We start from the raw sequence: 17,733 nt of genomic DNA, 5'->3' as shown, positions 1-17,733 counted from the left end.
TAAGATAGACTCTAGTCGATTCGCAGAAACGCAGCCTAAAATCCCGCCCCTGGTAGGGCTCTTTTCCTATCACACCGCTGCGGAAGCGAGAAGGCACCAATGAGGCCTAGGTCTACACTGAGTGGGCGGAGCCTAAACAAGCCACGCCCCTCTCTGTGACTACCTCGGGGCTCGGCGCGTTTGACTGCAATGGTGTCCCCACTGGGTCAGATTTCAGCGTCACCGCTGGGGACCGGCTCCGCGGTTCCTCATGGGAAAGCATGAGCAGGTGGCACGTGAGAGGTGGGTGAGGAAAAGGGTCGGGATCCTGAGGGCTCAGCGGTCATGGCCTCGGTGGTCCAGGCTGATGACCCCGCCCCCTCCCCGACAGAATTCTTCCAGAACAGGCTTAGGGAGAAATTGATGTGGAAGGGGCAAAAGGAAGGGGGCCTCGCCTGGGGATCTGTCTCCGTTGGTAGAAGAATTAGCTCTGCCCTTCTCCGTCCCTATTGTCCCTGTGTCCTAAAATCGCGACATAGGCACGGGGTTTCCTCCTGTATGTGTGTGAGGCACGGAACGGACTGATTTTCTTGATCCTAACACCCCAGGGAGATGTGTCATCCCATTTGGAAGCCTGAGAGCCCTGGAGCATGCAGGAATGCAGGAATTCAGTAATTATTCCAGCACCTCAGCTCTGGGAAGGGGCAGAGCTGGGATTGGGACCCAGTTTGTCCAGTTGGAAGATGGCCCTGGCTTAATCCTCATGCTGGACTGTCAAAGGGTGTTCCTAGGGACAGCTGCTTTCAAAAGCTGTGTGTGAAGCCTCTGAGTGGTGACCAGCCCTCCCAGAGGTGCTCAGAAAGTAGAGTTTTTGTTGTTTTGCTTTTTTTAAAGAAAGGATTAGGGGATGGAGAGATAGCATAGTGGGTAGGGCAGTTGCCTTAGCATGCAGCGAACCGGGTTCAGTCTCATCCCATATGGTTCCCTGAGCACTACTAGGAGTGGTCCCATAGCATAGCGTCAAGAGGAGCCCTGAGAACTGCCTGGTGTGGCCCCCAAACAACAACAACAACGACAAAATATTAAAGGGTTAGGTTGGGGATATGGCTCAAGTTGTAGAGTACACACCTTGCCTGTGAAAAGACCCTGGGTTCAATTCCCAGCACTGCCACACGGTTCCACAGCAAGGAGATGTTTCTCTAAAGGAAGTGAGCCAGAGAGATACAAAGGTAAGTTACTGACTTCACACGCATCCGACCTGATTCTAATCTCAGCATGGCATAGAGTCCCCTGAACGCTGCATGAGCCCTGAGCAGAGCCAGGAGTAAACTCTGAGCACCACTGTTGTTGTCCCAAAGCAAAGAATTAAGGAAGATGTTACAAAGGAAATTCTGGTAGGATTTTATATTCTTTTGTGGGGGAACCATACTCTGCAAGTGCTCAGAATTTATTTCTGGCTCTGCACTCAGACATAACTCCTGGCAGGACTAGGAGGACCATAAAGTGGCCCAGGGATGGAATCTGGGTCAGCTTAATGCAAATCAAGTGCCTTACCCACTATACTACCTCTCTGGCCCACTAATAGGGTTTTGAGGGATGCATAGGAGTCCTCTGAATTCCTGAGCCAGGGATTAGAATACTGGATCTAGGGCCTAACTGGGATAGAATAGAAATGACTGAGGCTTTAGGGTGTGTCAAGGAGAGTTTGTGTGTGTGGGAGCTGAGTCTCTGACTGGCCCCCTCTCCTCCATCCCAAAGCGACCCGCTTCTGGCTGGCCTGCCCCAGGACCCTGACTTCTGTGTGCCTTGTCTGTTCTCAACTTCCGCCCACTCCAACATGTGTGTCTCGGCTGCCGGGAAGTGTGAGCAGCACTGGAAGACTTCCCGGAGAGGGCATGCAGGAGCTGGGGAACCCGGAGGGGCGGGAGAGCTCCTGGGGAGACCGATGGAGGCCCCCACCTCTTCGGATACACCCTTGGACAAGATCTCAAATTCTATTGTTCCCTGGTCCAAGAGATTTCAGACTGTGGGGCCGCCACCAGCCACTGAGAACACTGAACTTGGCACAGACTGGCAGCCGTCGGGGGTCCCCAGGCGTCAGGCTAGTGGGTCCCCGCTTTCCTCCCACCCGGAAGCCCAGGAGCACCCGCACACTCCGGATGTTGTAAAGAAGACTCACGGCATCAATAAGGTCATCCCTGCCAAGAAATTCCATCTATTGATCCAGGGTGGGGGGAAGGTGTCGTTTTGGGGGGCGGTACTTAGAGTGTTCTCCTGGCTGCTGGTGGCACTTGGGCCACCATGTACAGACCCGGGGGTGGGATCAGGGCCAGACACCTGCAAGGCACCTGCCTTACCCCTGTGCTTACCCCTCTGTTGTTTCTCTAGCCCCGAGGGGGGTCCCCAAGAACCCTCATGTGGTGATCACCGATGCTGGACCCTGCGGGGCCCCACTAAGCAGGTCTTAAAGGACCGGCAGTGGGGCTGAGGTGCAACTGTCTGAGATTTTTGGTTTTTTTGTTTTGGCTTTTTGGGTCATACCCAGCGATGCTCAAGGGTTCCTCCTGGCTCTGCACTCAGGAATTACTCCTGGCAGTGCTTGGGGGACCCTATGGGATGCTGGGAATCGAACCCGGGTCTACTGCATGCAAGGCGAATGCCCTCCCTGCTGTGCTATTGCTCCAGTCCCAAGCGATTGTCTAAGTTTGGGCTGTGAGAACCTTGGGCGAAGGGACATGAGGCGGAGTAGGCGGCGGCACCCAGCCCCACTCGCGTCCAGGGCCCCCGTGAGATGCCAGTGTGCTCTGCTCCCTTTCCCTAGAAACCCTCGGACACCAGTTCCTCAAAAGGCAAAGGTGAGAACCCGCCCTCCAACAGGGCCGAGAGTCCCTGCCGCCATCAGGGCCCCCGCACCACTGGGAGTGTCCCCTGAGCACAGCACCGGGATCAGACCCTCCATACCACTGGGTGTGATTCCCCCGACGAAAGAAAAGAAACTCCCCCTCACTTCCTTCCCTTCACCCCTGCCCACCCCAGCCTCCTGAAGGCTGACCTCCATCCTTAGCCCTTTTATGGCTTTTGGTTCAGGGGGGCCACACCCAGCAGTGCTCGGGACTCACTCCTGGCTTTGTACTCAGAAATTCCACCTGGCAAGTACAGGGGACCATATGGGGTGCCGGGGATTGAACCCAGGGAATCACTCCTGCAAGGTCAGGGGACCGTATGGACCATATGGGGTGCCAGGGATCTAACCCAAGGAATTACACCTGGCAAGCTCAGGGGACCATCTGATGTTCTGGGGAATGAACCCAGGGAATTACTCCTGCAAGGTCAGGGGACCACATAGGGTACCGGGGATCAACCCCAGGCTGGCTGCATGCAAGGCAGATGCCTCCCCACTGGACCATGGCTCAGACTTCCATCCTTATCCCTGGTATTGTCCAGCCTCTGCCTCAGCTCCAAGAGGCACCCCAGGTGTTCCCTTGGCACCCTGGAGGCCTGTCACCTCACCACCCCCTCCGATGACCTCTGCCCTGCTCAGGCCCTTCCCATCCCCTGCCTCCGTCTCCCGCCCTGCTCGCAGGTAAGTCTTCCCTGGGGATCGCTGATGCCCAGAAGCTCCTGCGGTGTGAACTGGAGTCCCTCAAGTGCCAGCTCCATGCTCAGACCAAGGTGAGCAGCCTGGATCCTAGGCCCCGATGCCCCCCCAACCCCCTGAGCCCCAGCCCCTCAGGCCTGACCTGTCCCTGGCCCAGGCTTTTGAGTTCCTCAACCACTCTGTGACCATGCTGGAGAAGGAGAGCTGCCTGCAGCAGACCAAGATCCAGCAGCTGGAAGGCGAGTCCAGGGCGAGGGCCCGGCCCGGCGGGGGCAGAGACAGCGGGTGGGCCCCGGGCTCAGGGTGCTGACCGTGCCCACCCGTCTCTGCAGAGATGCTGAACCTGCCAGGGCACCAGCTGGAGAAGGAGGGCTGCAGGTGGGGCTCAGAGCAGGGCCCCCAGCAGCTGTACGAGGCCCTGGCACAGGGCCTGCGAGGGCTGGAGAAAACCCTGCGGGACAGCGAGGAGGTGCAGCGGGCCCGGACCGCGCGCTGCCTGCAGCTGCTGGCTCAGGAGATCCAAGACAGGTGGGGGGGAGAGGGGGACGCATCAGATCTGGGCGGGGGGCAGGGGGGATGGCTGTGGAAGGCTTGGCATTGGAGAGACAGCAGGCTGGTGGGGGTGTGTTTGTATCAGTAGGGGGAGGCCAGAAGGCAGGAGGAAGGGAGCGGGGGAGGGGAGCCAGGGCGGAGGGGGCCTCAGGCTGCGCTGCTCCCCTCAGTAAGAAGTTCCTGTGGGAAGAGCTGGAGCTGGTCCGAGAGGAAGTGACTTTCATCTATCAGAAGCTCCGTGAGTGGGGCCGGGGCGCCAGGGCAGCGTGGCCAGCCTGGGTTCAACCCCCCGCATTCCATATGGCGCCCCGAGCACCGTTCAAGAGGGATTTCTGAGTGCAGAGCCCCGAGCATCGCTGGCATGACCCAAAAACTAGAACAAAAACATTACTAAAGGGGCCGGAGCAGTAGTACAGCGGGGAGCGCGCTTGCCTTAAGTGCGTCTGACCTGGATTCGCTCCCCAGTGCCCACTACAGTCCCCCAAGCCCACCAGGAGTGAGCCCTGAGCACAGCCGTGTGTGGCCCCCAAACCAAAAAGCAAAACAGCAGCTCCATGAGTACCCATAAGAGCCCACAGCCGGGGGGGGGGGGCGGGGTGTCTGGTGCATTGGGGAACACCCTGAGTCTCTGAGTCTCCCCCTAAAGAAGCCCAGGAGGAAGAGATCACAGAGAACCTGGCAAACATCCAGAAGATGCAGAAGACCCAGATGAAGTGCCGCAAGGTAAGCAAGGGGTGGGATGGGGGGACGCAGCCAGGGTTGAGGGGTCACAGGGGCCTCAGACAACACCCCTCCAACCCTCAGACTGGAGTCAGAGGCCGGGATTCACATCTCAGCTCCCACCCCCGGGGCAGTGTGGCCGTGGACCAGCCATGGCTACAGCTCCCTGGCCTCAGTCGATCCATCTCTGCAATGGGCACAGTCTCTGAAGGGACCTGGGTATTCAGCACTCGGGAGGCTGTTACTGAGCCCCTTCCTCCCAACATGGCGATGACCCAGGCTAATCGCTCACCCCACCCCACACCTCAGGTTCTCAGCAGGATGAGGCGTGAGGGCTGCGATGTGTTCAAGTGGCCAGAGGAGGATATGCCAATGGGAGGCCCCGGCTCCTGGAAGAGCGACCTCCAGAAAGAACTCAGTGACATATGGTGATGCCCGGCCCCCTGTCATCCCTGACCTCCGACCCCTGACCCCTGCTGCCCTGCCCACCCACCATCCCCAGACGAAACAGAGAGGGGCTGGAAAGAGAGCACCGCATATAGTCCCCGAGCACTCTGGAAGCAAGTGCACACCTGCCCCTCTCACCACACCCCCCTCCCAGGACTCACCTCTGTCCCCAGCCCCGAGCACCCCCAAGTCTCCCCAGCACCCCCTCTTCCTGCAGGTGCGCCGTGCACATGCTGCAGAACTCAGTGGACTGCGCCTCGGTGCCCGTGGGGGGCCGGCCCAGGGCCATGGGCCTCAGGGGTGAGGCATCTCGGGGTGCAGCGGTCACTCACACCTTCACTAAGGAATGTTCTAGGGATCACAGGAAGGGACTCTGGAGGGTTCATCCACTGGCATCTTCTCTGAGGGTTCGTGGGGGGGCAGGGAGAGACCCCAGGGGCTGGAGCGCACAGGAAACTGGGCTCCCTCACTCCTAGCATCCCAGGAGCAGCCTCGAGCACTGCCAGGGGCTGCTCCCCAGAAAAAACAAAGAAGGCCAATGGGGTGACACGCTAAGGCAACTGAGTCTACTGTGGTATAAGCTCAAGGGACCTGGGCCCAAAGACCAGGAGTCCCTCAGGGGTCACACCCAGGGTCTGCACGAGGGGAACGAGACCAGTGCCTTCCCAGCAGGGAACAAGGGACACCTCTGCCTGAGCCCTCCGCTCCCCTCCTGGGACTCAGATACCGACTCGGACCCTCTGCAGCAGCCATTCAGCAAGAGCTGCTGCCCACTGGGTTTGGACTCTTCCCTGACCCCCTCGCCCCTCCTGGAGCCCCGCAGTGTGGGGTGCCCCTAAATCCCAGCCATCTACTCTCAGAAGGCTGGGGGTGGGGTCGCCTGCCCCCAGGCTGGGTCCTAACTCTATCCTGAGCAGCTGGGGCTGCTCTCTCCAAAGACCCCCTCAGAGAGAAAATAAAGATGAGGGCTTCTCTGGCTGTGCTTTCTCGCTCCCGTGGCAGGGCTCGGACATACGCCCCACCGGAACCCTCAGCGCAGACACCCCACGGCCCACTTGCAATGCGCTTAAGGGGTCCTAGAGTTAAGAATTTAGTGGCTTGGGGCTGGAATGATAGTACATTGAGGAGGGTGTTTGCTGAGCCAGATTCGGTCCCCGGAACCATGTATGATCCCCTGAGCCAGCCGGGAGTGATCCCTGAGCACCAATGCGTTTGGCCCCAAAACAACAACAAAACGTAAGGAATTTTTAATAGCTGATAAGCTCAGGGTAAAGACAGTCTAGAAAGGACCAGGTGAGGGGCTGGAGCAATAGCATAGCCTTGCACGCGGCCGACCCAGGTTCAAATCCCAGCATCCCATATGGTCCCCTGAGCACCGCCAGGAGTAATTCCTGAGTGCATGAGCCAGGAATAACCCCTGTGCATCGCCGGGTGTGACCCCAAAACAAAACAAAAAAAAAAAAATAGAAAGGACCAGGTGAGGGGTTTCCACACTGGACACTCACCAGTTTTCTGCAGGGGGGAGGGGGTTTGGGGGATGAAAGGAGGAAAGTAAAGGATCTGGTCTTCAGTCTCTATGGCCCTAAAGGGACAACAGATCCAGGCAGGTCGCGTCCCTGGGTCCCGCTGTGGCATCCAGGTTCCCCCATAAGCACTTGGCCCCCAGATCTTCCTCTTAAACCCGCGACTCCCACCCACCCCCATCCTTCACTCCCTGGGAAAGGGACTCTAGCGGCCCCACCCCCTGGAGCCCGAGGCCCCGCCCCGGAGGGCACTCATAGGACACCGCGAGCACCGCCTCACAAGTATGTAAATGAGGAGCCTCGAGACCCCGCCCCTCGCCCGGCCGCCGAGTCTGCGCGCGGCGGCCCGGCCGGGTCGAGCGCTTCTCCATCCCTGTGTCCGCTGGGGCCGCCGTCCGTCAGTCTGTCCGTCCCGCGGCGCCGGGTCGTCCAGGGCAGATCGGGGACCCAGGCGGCGACTGCCTCGACCCGGTGAGAGGAGAGACTGGGGCGCCCGGGGCAGCCCCTCTCTTCGGCTCCCGACGACCCTTGATCTGTCCAGTCTGTCTGTCCGGCTGGGCATTATTGGTTCCTGGGAGTTCCCAGCAGGAGGATGGGGAGACCCTTGCAGGGGAAGGGGCGGGGAAGCCACCAGCTGGGGCGTCCCTGCGGCTGGGGGAGGGGAGCTCGGGGAGGGGGCGCCCCCTGCTTGGAGAAGGCCAGCGGGGCGGTGGCGAGTGTGTTTGTGTGGTTGTCGTTATGTGTCCGCGTGTGGTTGTGTAACTGTCATTGTGTGGCTTTGCGACTGTCATGGTGTCTGGCTGATCGGCCTCAGAGGTGTGCGTGTGCATGTGTGTGCATGTGTGTTTGTGACTGTCTCCTGGGGCTGTCATTGTGTTGCCGCGGTGCTGGTGCTGGGGGTCACTCAGAAGGTGTGTGTGGTGTCCGTGCTCCCCCAGCCGTGGCCATGTGTCTGTGGTGGTGGTAGCGCGCGCCTGGCCATTATTGTGTGGCTAATACTGTGTGTGCTACATGATGGGGTGGGGGAGGGACGTCTCCCGTGTTACCATGTGTGGCCACCATCACATACACCCTTTCGAGGCTGTGTGGCTCTGTGCGCTGGACGTCTAGGCTGGACCAGGTACCTCCATGGTGCCCCTTGGGTCTCCAGCCATCAGAGATGCTGTGCCCGTGTGTGACAGTCACCCAAAGCCTTGAGGCTGGGGGTGTGACCTGCTGTGACTTGTCCTGCGCCCTCTCCCTCGCTGTCTGTGGCGGCTGGCTGCTGTGACTCGCAGTGGCTGCCGGGTGGGGGGGTTGAGGGGTGGCCCCTCGGGTCCCTGTGACTGTGTGTGCTGGGGATTGTTTGATCTGTGTGGGCGTCTGTGGCAGTCGTGTACGTGCTGTGCTGTGGGGGGTGCTGTGTGCGGTGGGTGTTGGGCACCTGTCTGAATGAGCCCGCCTGTCTTCTTCACCCACAGGCTTGGCACCCAGCTCGGTCCTGGCAGCTGCCAAGCGCGTGGTCCCTGCTAGGGGGGTGGGCCATGGCTACGCCTCGGGTGTGGGATGGAGGTTCTGACCGTGGGGTGCACTTTGTAGGGGGGCGGCGTGGGTAATCCTGTCTCGGGGGATGAAGGAGGGGCTGTGCCCGCTGTGCATCTGGGATATAAGGTGACCTCCCCTCAGGTCACACCACGGAGCACGACGCGTGGATGGGGCACCTGGCCCCGAATGCCTGCCCTTACCTCCCTGGGCCTCAGTTTCCACATCTGTGCCATGGGCGGGACCTCCCCTGCCATGCTGGTGCAGGCCACCGGGTGCAGCTGTGAGGTGGCCCACGGGAGGCCATAGGACCTTGCCCAGGTGAGATTGGTGGGCACCAGCCGGTGCTGGCACGGGGCCACCCCTGCGATGAGGAGGGGGCAGCTGGAAGCAGCTCAGCTGGGAGGAAGGAGGGAAAGAGGAGAGGCAGCTGGGAAAGAGGGAGGGACTGGCCAGCTGCCCGCAGCAGTGCCCACAGGAGGGAGAGGCCCTATGGGCTCTGGGAGGAAGGGTCTGGCCAGGGGGACATCCAGAGCGTGGGGCCCCCTGCAAAGCATGTGGGGAAACATGGGACACCCCAAAAATCTAATGGGAGCGGGGACTTAAATGGGGGAGGGAGGGCCCGAGCCATAGTACAGTGGGCAGGGCGCTGGCCTTGCACACGGCCGACCCAAGTCCGATCCCCAGCACCCCACAGGGTTGCGCAAACCCCATCAGGAGTGATCCTTGAGTGCAGAGTAAGCCCTGAGCACTACCAGGTGTGACACCCCAACAAAAATAAGTGAAGTGGGGCCGGAGCGATGCACAGCGGGTAAGGCGTTTGCCTTGCACGCGGCCGACCTGGGTTCGATCCCTGGCATCCCATATGGTCTCCCAAGCACTGCCAGGAGCAATTCCTGAGTGCAAAGCCAGGAGTAACCCCTGAGCATCGCTGGGTGTGACCCAAAAAGCAAAAAAAAAAAAAAAAAAAAGTGAAGTGAGTCGTCCTGGGAAGGAGAGGGCACCCCAAAAGACTGGGAACAGGTTCTTCTAGGTGGCTCCGTGACATGCCTTGCATGTGGGTGACAAGGAGTCCACCAAACCAAAAACCCACCCAGATGCCTGGAGCACTTGCTCCGTGCACCGCCCCCTGCACATTGTATGTAGACTGTGGGGGAGACCACCCTAAATTCACTGCTGCCTCTTGGGAGCTGTGTTTGAGGGGTCTTGTTTGGAGGTCCCCATAGCTCAGAAGTCACCGAGGGGCAGCCCTGGCTCTGCAGGGGCGTGGCCAGGAGCTCGAGGGGCAGGTCCGGGTGTGGGCGGTGTCTTTCCTGATACCCCCTGCCCTGTGCTGTGCCCTGGGGGGGGCCCAACTTGTTTCCCCTCTCAGCAGGTCTGACCTTCACCATGGCAGGAGGGAGACCCCAGCTGAAGAGGAGCTTCTCCATCATTCCCTGCTTCGTTTTTGTGGAGGTGGGGAGCCCCTGCAGCGCCCCCCATTTTCCCAACTCTTTCATAGGCTCTCAGCAGGAAGGGGAGTGGGGTGCCTCCTTCGTCCCTGCCAGGCCCTGCCTCCCCTATTCCAGCCCTGCGATCCTACTGCGTGGTCTCTGAAAGTGACCAAGAGCTTGCATTCAGGAGGGACCCTGCCTGCACCCCCACCTCCCCTTTCTGGGGGGCTATAGGCATTTCACATGCCCTCCTGGGCTTCAGTTGTATCTCTGTCAAATGGGTAGAATTCTGGGCTAGAGCGATAGCACAGCGGGTAGGGCGTTTGCCTTGCACGCGGCCGACCCGGGTTCGATTTCCAGCATCCCATATGGTCCCCTGAGCACCGCCAGGAGTGATTCCTGAGTGCAGAGCCAGGAGTAACCCCTGTGCATCGCCGGGTGTGACCCAAAACCCAAAAAGAAAAAAAAAGGGGGGGGCGCAGAATTAGAGGCTTTCTCTCTCGGGCTTTTTGAAAGGGAAAGGCAGAGGTTGTTCCGGACAACTGCCGCTGGTGTCGGGGGCCACCTCCTGTCCCTGCTACTGATTGCCTACGAGCTGTCCTGCTGGTTTGCTGGTTTGTTCCTCTACCTCAGTCTCCCTCCCTCTCTCGATCCTGTCTCTCAATTTTCTGTCCGATCCTTCCTCTCTCTCTCTCTCTCTCTCTCTCTCTCTCTCTCTCTCTCTCTCTCTCTCATTTTCTCTTTCCTTGTTTTCATTTCCATCATTTTTTTCTCCAGCTCTTTTTTGTGGGGGAATGCTCCCAAATTGTGCTCTGGATGCCCCATAGGCCCCTCCCAGTGATTATCTGCCAACCAGGCCTGAGCTCAATGCAGGGACCAGAGGACGTGGTGCTGCTGCTGCTGGGTCCTGTGTTGCCCGGGATTCCCCGGGCCACCCTGGAGGTGCTCCTAGGTCATGCCCAGGGTTGCTCCTGGGACCATGTGGTACCCGAGACTGAACTGGGATCAGCTGCCTGGGAAGCATGCACTGTAACCCCGTGATCTCTCTGCTTCCCCGCCACCTCTGTCACCTCTTTTCTTTCCCCAAAATACTGACTCCATCTCTTCTCTCTCCCCTGGTCTCGCCCCTGCTGGGGGGCAGTCGGTGCTGTTGGGTGTGGTGGTCCTGCTTGCTTACCGCCTGGAGTTCACAGACACGTTCCCCGTGCACACCCAAGGGTTCTTCTGCTATGACAGCACCTACGCTAAGCCCTACCCTGGGCCCGAGGCTGCCAGCCGAGCACCACCTGCACTTATCTACGCCCTGGTCACCGCTGGGCCCACCCTCACAGTGAGATTTTGGGACTGAGGGGAGTGGATTATTGCTCAGACTGTAGGAAGACTGGAGGGCTTCCTGGAGGAAGGGGCAGAGGGGGAGTCATGGCGGTGAGGTGGGATCACTGAGGAGGGTGGAGGGTTCAACTCTGCTGACTGGGGTGTTGCCCACAGATCCTGCTGGCAGAGCTGGCCCGTGCCTTTTTCCCTGCACCCCCCTCGGCCATACCCGTCATCAGAGAGAACACCATCGTGTCGGGAGCCTGCTGTCGCTTCACTCCCCCACTTCGGAGGCTGGTGCGATTTCTGGGTGAGTGACCCAGCGCTGGCATGGGTGACACAGGAGTCTTTTGCTAGGGCTGTCCAGGAGGGCATAGAGGGGGCCTGAAGGCCAGGACAGGCAGGATGCAGGGTTAAGAACATGAGCATTGTAAGAAGACTCCAGTGCTGCCAAAGGCCTAAGAGGCCAAGGGGATCACAAGACAAACACCAGGAAGCAGAGAGGCATGAGATGTAGCCTCCTTGGGCTTGAAATGTCCCAGGGGGCTGGAAAGGTAGTACAGGGGTGAAGATCTTGCATGCAGGCCAGCAGGAGCGGCTGAGCTACAGTAGAGCAGGGAGGGATTTGCCTTGCATGAGGCGAACCAGGGATCGATCCTTGGCATCTCATATGCCCCCCTGCCTGCACCACCAGTGTAGAACCAGAAGTAATTCCTGAGTATCCCAGGTGTGGCCCAAAAAAAAAAAAATCTTGCATGCATGCACCCCAGTTCAGTTCCTGGCACTATATGGTCCCTTGAGCACTGCTGGGAGGTATCCCCCCCAAGACCAGAGCCAGGAGTAGCCCCAAAGCACCACCCGGTTTGCCTGCCCCCAACACACAGACACCCCCAAAATGTCACAAAGTAGCCTAATGACCAAGGGCATGGCTCATCCCCTCCTGCTGGGTAGTGCTGTGGAGTGATTTCAGCTGCAAAGGGAAGCCACCCGACAAATGTCCCTGGATCATTAGGGTCCCAGGGGCAAGAAGTGTGGAGTGCCACCAAAATGGTCCCTAGGATAGAAGATCAATGGCCCACTCAATGGGGGACAGAAGCCGGCGTGTCCAGGACATGCTTCAACGGCAGCCCTGGTGGGGAAAAGGGGAATTTAGGCGACCCACAAAAGGATTTGCAGGAGAAGCCTCCTTGGGGTGTCAGATTTGTGCCGAATAAGCAAACCCCTCCACTTCCTTCCCAGGAGTCTACTCCTTCGGCCTCTTCACCACGACCATCTTCGCCAATGCAGGCCAGGTGGTGACGGGCAACCCCACGCCGCACTTCCTGTCCGTGTGTCGTCCCAACTACACCGCCCTCGGCTGCCCGCCGCCCTCACCCGACCGGCCTGGGCCCGACCGCTTTGTCACCGACCAGGGGGCCTGCGCCGGCAGCCCTAGCCTGGTGGCCGCCGCGCGCCGCGCCTTCCCCTGCAAGGACGCAGCCCTGTGTGCCTACGCGGTCACCTACACGGCGGTGAGCCCCAACACGGGGGCAGGGGGGCACAGCTACTGCGGACTGGGTCTTGAGTCCTTCGGGAGGAAGGCCAGGCCCCAAGGAGAGGGACAGGTAAACCACGCCTCTGTGGGCGGAGCCTAGCCTCCCGCGATGCTCTGGCTCCGCCCCACGGCAGGGCGACGCCTATGTGGGCGGAGCCTAGCCTCCTGTGAGTCTCTGGATCCTCCCCCACGATGGGGCCATGACTCCGTGGGCGGAGCCTATTCTCCTATGGACTTTGGCTCCTCCCCCCATGGCGGGGTCACGCCCCCAGAGTTGATTCTTCTTAGCGCGGGTGAGCCTCATGACGCCCTCTTGTTAGGAAGTAGCTGTGTCCCCACGATGGTACAGGTCCGGGATATTAGCTAGAACGGCCAGGTGGCCTTTATAGCTCGGCCCCTCAGGATTTGGTTCCGCCCTTTGCTGGCCTGACCACGGCCCTGGCTGGATTATGCTGGAATTTTGTTCCTCACCTTCCCCTGGTCACACGCCCTGTTGCTCTAATGCCTTTCCTGTTCCCTGGACTGGTGTTAGCCCTGGTGATTTGAGAACCCCAATTTCTGGAACTTATGGCCCTACACCCTGGGCTCCGGTTCGTGGCCATGCTCTCACCCTGCAGAAGTCTTCCTCCTCTTTAACTCATCTCAAATCCTATCCCCTGTCACAGTAGCCACGCTCCAACCGCCATAAGAGGGGCCCACAACTTCAACCCATTCAACCCAGTATCCCTGGGTCCCCCTCCAACTCTTTTCCTGCCCTCGGGCGCTCGGGGTCAGCTCTGCAGCGCCCCCTGCTGTTCCTGGACTTGGGCATCAGCACTGCCCAGCGCCTCCTAACCAGTTTTGGCTCCCACAGATGTACGTGACCCTCGTGTTCCGCGTGAAGGGCTCTCGCCTGGTCAAACCCTCGCTCTGCCTAGCCCTGCTGTGCCCCGCCTTCTTGGTGGGCGTGGTCCGCGTGGCCGAGTATCGCAACCACTGGTCAGATGTGCTGGCCGGCTTCCTGACTGGGGCGGCCATCGCCACCTTTCTGGTGAGTCCACTTCTTCCCGCCCATCCTTCCATCAAGTCCTTCATCCCAGAGGATAAGGGGCAGCCAAAAAACCAACCACCCAGTAATCAAAATAATATATTTCTTGTAGTGACCACACCCCAAGGATGCTCCAGTGGGGAGCAGAAGGTAGCTAGGCTCAAACCCAGTGCATATATCACCTAAACCATATCCTGGCCCTAATGATAAATATATATAGCACTGTCGTCCCGTTGTTCATCGATTTGCTCCAGCGGGCACCAGTAATGTCTCCATTGTGAGACTTATTGTTACTGTTTTTGGCATATCAAATATGCCATGAGTAGCTTGCCAGGCTCTGCTATGCGGGCAGGATACTCTCAGTAGCTTGCCGGGCTCTCCATGAGGGACGGAAGAATCGAACCCGGGTTGGCCACATGCAAGGCAAATGCCCTACCCGCTGTGCTATTGAGCAAATTTGTTACCAAATATATATAATTATGCATATATATGTATTTTATATATGGAAGCCATACCTAGCAGGACTCAGGGGCTACTCCTGGTCCTACATCGAGTTCATTTCAGTGGTGCTTGGGGAATCATATGATGCCAAAGACCCAACCCAGGCCTCATGCATGTAGACCTGTACTCAGCTATCTCCTGGCTCCCTAACGAAATATTTTTAAACATCAAGATGAGGGGCTGGAGAGATGGGACAACCGGTAGGGTGCTCATGCTGCACACAGCTGACCTGGATTCAATCCCCAGCACCCCATGGCGTCCCCAAGCCCCACCAGGAGTGATCCCTGAGTGGACCGGAGTTAGCCCTGATCAAGCTGGGTGTGGTCCAAACACCAGTAAATAAAACAATACACATCAAGATGCCTGTGAACTGGGCTGGAGAGAGAGCAGAACAGGCTGGGCACAGCAAGGACACCCCAGCACTCCCTGGAGCGCCCAGAGCACTGAGCCATAAGTAGCTCTTGAGCACTACCAAATAAAAAAGGGGGAGAAGAAAAAAATGTGAAACCTCCCTATATGTAAATAGCACCTACCTCTTAGTCAGGCAAGAAAGTGCTCTGGGAGCCGGAACTCCATGCCTAAAGAAGATGGGGGGTGAGATTTGAAATTGACCTTATTGGCACCAGACCCCTAAAAGTCCCTCTCCCCCGTAACAGGTCACCTGTGTCGTACATAACTTCCAGAGCCGGCCACCCTCTGGCCAAAGGCTCTCCCCCTGGGGGGACCTGGGTCCAGCCCCCACCATGGACAGCCCCCTCGAAAAGTTAAGTGTAGCCCAGGTAAGGGGGGCCGGGGATGCTCCCGGCTGGAGCGGGTGGTGGGTACAGGGGGACCAGAGATGCCAGAAGCCAGGCAAGAGGTGTGTCTCTGGGGGGTGTTCTCAGGGCGTTGTATGTTTGTGGGGGGTAGTCCGGGCTTGAAGTGCGTGGTCCCCCCAGGAACGCTAACTTTCCCACTGGCCCCCTGCTGGAGGAGCCCTGGGGGGCCACTAGCCCCTTCCCTCTGCCTCTTTGTCGCAGGAACCCGAGACGAGTAAGCCGCCTGCGACACCTGCACGGCTCACCCCATCCAGTGAGTGCTGATGGGATTGGGGGGGTGTCAACCGTAAAAGTGTGAAGCTTCCAGAAGTCTCAGCTGCCTTTCCCCGAGCTTTCTGACGCCCTGCCCTCTCCCCCTGCCAGAGCCGCAGAACTGTGCCCGCCGTGGCCACCTGATCCCCAGCTGCGTGTCGTCGAGGGCTCCTGCAATGTGCTCGTCGCCACGTGTGCCCCGCCCTCGGCTGCGGTCCGAGCCCTCGCCCCTCCCGCTGCCCATGCCCCTGCCTGCACCGCCCCCCAGCCAGGGCCCCTCGCCCTCCTCTCCTGGGCCTGGGGGGCCAGGTGGGGGCGGCGGGCGTGGCCGGAAGCTGCTGCTGCCCACGCCCCTGCTGAGGGACCTCTACACCCTCAGTGGACTCTACCCCTCGCCCTTCCACCGGGACAACTTCAGCCCTTACCTGTTTGCCAGCCGTGACCACCTGCTGTGAGGCCCAGTCACACCCCCCACGCCCTGCACCCCAATCTGCACAGTCCCCTTTTCCTCCCCTGCCACGCGCGTGCGTGTGTGTTCCGTGTGCGTGCCAAATCCCACGCCCACCACCCTGCCCCTCTGGCCATCTGGGCCCGGGCATCCGAAGTCAGCTGGAGCTGGGGCAGGAGGGTCATCCCGCCTCTCGTGCCCTCTAGGCCTCCAAGGGGCCCCTAGATCAGAAGTGGGGTCTTGCCATGTGGGTTTTTTTCTTTTTTCTCAAGGCCAAAGGCTAAGCTCATTGGCTACTGGCCAGCCAATAGGTTCCCCTGGTTCTCAGAATTCTGCCGCCACAGAGTTGACTCCGACCAATAGGAGCCCCAGAATCGGAGCCCAGAAAGTTGACTCTAGCCAATGAGAGCCCCTGGTCCGCTAAAGTCCGACCCAGCGGAGTTGATTTCAGCCAATGGGAACTTGAAAATCCTAACCGCCTCGCGCATCCTCTGGCCAGAGGGCTACTGCAGCCAGGGTTCAGGATCGCGACAATCTTGGAGTCTGGGGAATTTCAAGGGTGGGTGGGTATGATTCCAGTCCATGGGGGACCGCCCATATCTAAGCCTATTCAGAGGAGAAATTTGGGCTCATTGTCCGCGGCTGCTCCTCAGTTATCAGAGTTGGGCCAAGAGGGTGAGTAAGCTCCCCCGTGCCAGGGTCCCTGGGTCTCTCCTACGCCCTCCCTTATATACGACCTCTCACCCAGATCCTTCTAAGTTCCTACTTCTGCAGGACTTGCCCCAGTTCAGAGGAATTGGGGTTCAGGGTGCTGTGTCTCCCCCTAAACCCATTATTTATTAGGGCTATGGAAAGGACTTTTTTTTCTCAGAACCACCCCCCCGCCCTCTTCACACTGCTCCCCCATGCCTCCACCTCATGCGGATGTGCCATCCTGGGGGGCATCGGTGGAGTGGAGAGGCTCCCCCACCATGGGCACCAAAAAGCAGAGGAGACACCGCCCCCCTTTCCTGACCCCCTCATCTTTAATAAAGACCTGTTTGTAACAGAAGTTGATCCACTATTTTCCTCCCCCTGCTTATCTGGGGTGGGAGAGTTGTGGGGAGTCTTTTATACAGATTCTGCCCATGGGGGGAGCTGGGCCTGGGTATATTCTCACATTGTTTGAGGGTGAATGTGGAGAGGCAATTTGGGGCCAGGGAAGCAGAGGCTTAGGTTGGAATCCAGCTGTACCCTTCCTAGCTGTGTGTCCTCAGGAAAGTTAATTAAGCACTCTGTGCCCTTGGTTCAGGGTCTCCTGCTCCTTCCCAGCCATCTCTCTTGTTTCTGTCCCTGACCCTGGCACAGGGGTTACAGGAAATAGGGCAGGGCCCCTGGGGATCCAGACAGCAAATGGAGATGAGGAGGAGGACCCTTAAGAACCAGCAGCTCCTCTGCTATGAGAAGTGGATTCGGGAAGGGGCTCTCGTGGTGAGATTCTGCCGATCCCCAACTATCACTAATCCAACAGGCTTGGGGCGATAGCACAGAGGGTTAGGGATCTTCCTTTGCACGAGGCTGACCCAGATTCGATCCAATCCCCAGCATCCCGTAGGGTCCCTTGAATACTGCCAGGAGTAATCCTTGAGTGCCGAGCTGGGAGTAACCTCTGAACACAGTGGGGTGTGGCGAAACAACAACAAAAAGAACCCAACAGACCCAAAGGGGTAAAAGAGCCAGTGCGCCCCAGAGAAATGGCCGGACCCTTGGGGCTAGAGTGACTGATTGTACAGTGGGCAGGGTTTTTGCCTTGCGTGGTGGCCAACACAGGTTCAATTCCCAGCACCCCCTATAGTCCCCCGAGCACCTCCAGGAGTAATTCCTGAGTGCAGAGCCAGGACTAACCCCTGTGCATCACCAGATGTGACCCAAAAAGAAAAGAAAGTGGCTGGCCCCATCACAAAGGCGCTGAGGGGCTTCCGGCAGGCCATTTGGGTCCAGAACCACCCACAAGCCAGGGGAAGTCTGCTTCCTTTCACCTTCTCCTCCACCACCAACTCATTTAGTCACTCAACAAACACCATGCA

General features: G+C 59.0%; 2 protein-coding genes across 9 annotated transcripts; both read left to right on the top strand.

Annotated features, from left to right (window-relative positions):
* Window positions 1-144: 144 nt before the first annotated feature.
* Window positions 145-6,777, top strand: CCDC159 (coiled-coil domain containing 159). Of its 6 annotated transcripts, XM_055125995.1 has the most exons (11): window positions 145-282; window positions 1,738-2,170; window positions 2,801-2,834; window positions 3,563-3,651; window positions 3,735-3,816; window positions 3,910-4,105; window positions 4,300-4,367; window positions 4,776-4,852; window positions 5,159-5,277; window positions 5,514-5,596; window positions 5,969-6,777. In XM_055125995.1, exons 1-11 carry the CDS (start codon window positions 251-253, stop codon window positions 6,133-6,135), a joined length of 1,380 nt encoding a protein of 459 aa, XP_054981970.1. In that variant the 5' UTR covers window positions 145-250; the 3' UTR covers window positions 6,136-6,777. The 6 variants fall into 6 exon arrangements, with proteins under 6 accessions (XP_054981970.1, XP_054981969.1, XP_054981968.1 ...); XM_055125994.1 differs by lacking the exon at window positions 2,801-2,834 and having other exon boundaries at window positions 1,738-2,207; XM_055125993.1 differs by lacking the exon at window positions 2,801-2,834 and having other exon boundaries at window positions 1,738-2,207; window positions 5,966-6,777.
* A 360-nt stretch (window positions 6,778-7,137) lies between these two features.
* PLPPR2 (phospholipid phosphatase related 2) lies at window positions 7,138-16,718 on the top strand. 3 transcript variants are annotated; one of them, XM_055125997.1, is made up of 10 exons: window positions 7,138-7,290; window positions 8,485-8,661; window positions 9,716-9,795; window positions 10,915-11,103; window positions 11,262-11,397; window positions 12,327-12,598; window positions 13,475-13,651; window positions 14,806-14,928; window positions 15,169-15,220; window positions 15,331-16,718. In XM_055125997.1, the coding sequence occupies exons 3-10, from the start codon at window positions 9,730-9,732 to the stop codon at window positions 15,672-15,674; spliced, it is 1,359 nt and encodes a 452-aa protein (XP_054981972.1). In that variant the 5' UTR covers window positions 7,138-7,290; window positions 8,485-8,661; window positions 9,716-9,729; the 3' UTR covers window positions 15,675-16,718. The 3 variants fall into 3 exon arrangements, with proteins under 3 accessions (XP_054981972.1, XP_054981973.1, XP_004616640.1); XM_055125998.1 differs by having other exon boundaries at window positions 9,713-9,795; XM_004616583.2 differs by having other exon boundaries at window positions 14,806-14,912; window positions 15,331-15,500.
* Window positions 16,719-17,733: the final 1,015 nt, after the last annotated feature.

This window comes from Sorex araneus, chromosome 2 (genome assembly GCF_027595985.1).
Source record: "Sorex araneus isolate mSorAra2 chromosome 2, mSorAra2.pri, whole genome shotgun sequence".
Classification (NCBI taxonomy): domain Eukaryota; kingdom Metazoa; phylum Chordata; class Mammalia; order Eulipotyphla; family Soricidae; genus Sorex; species Sorex araneus.
This window is presented reverse-complemented; position numbering and strand designations above follow the sequence as displayed.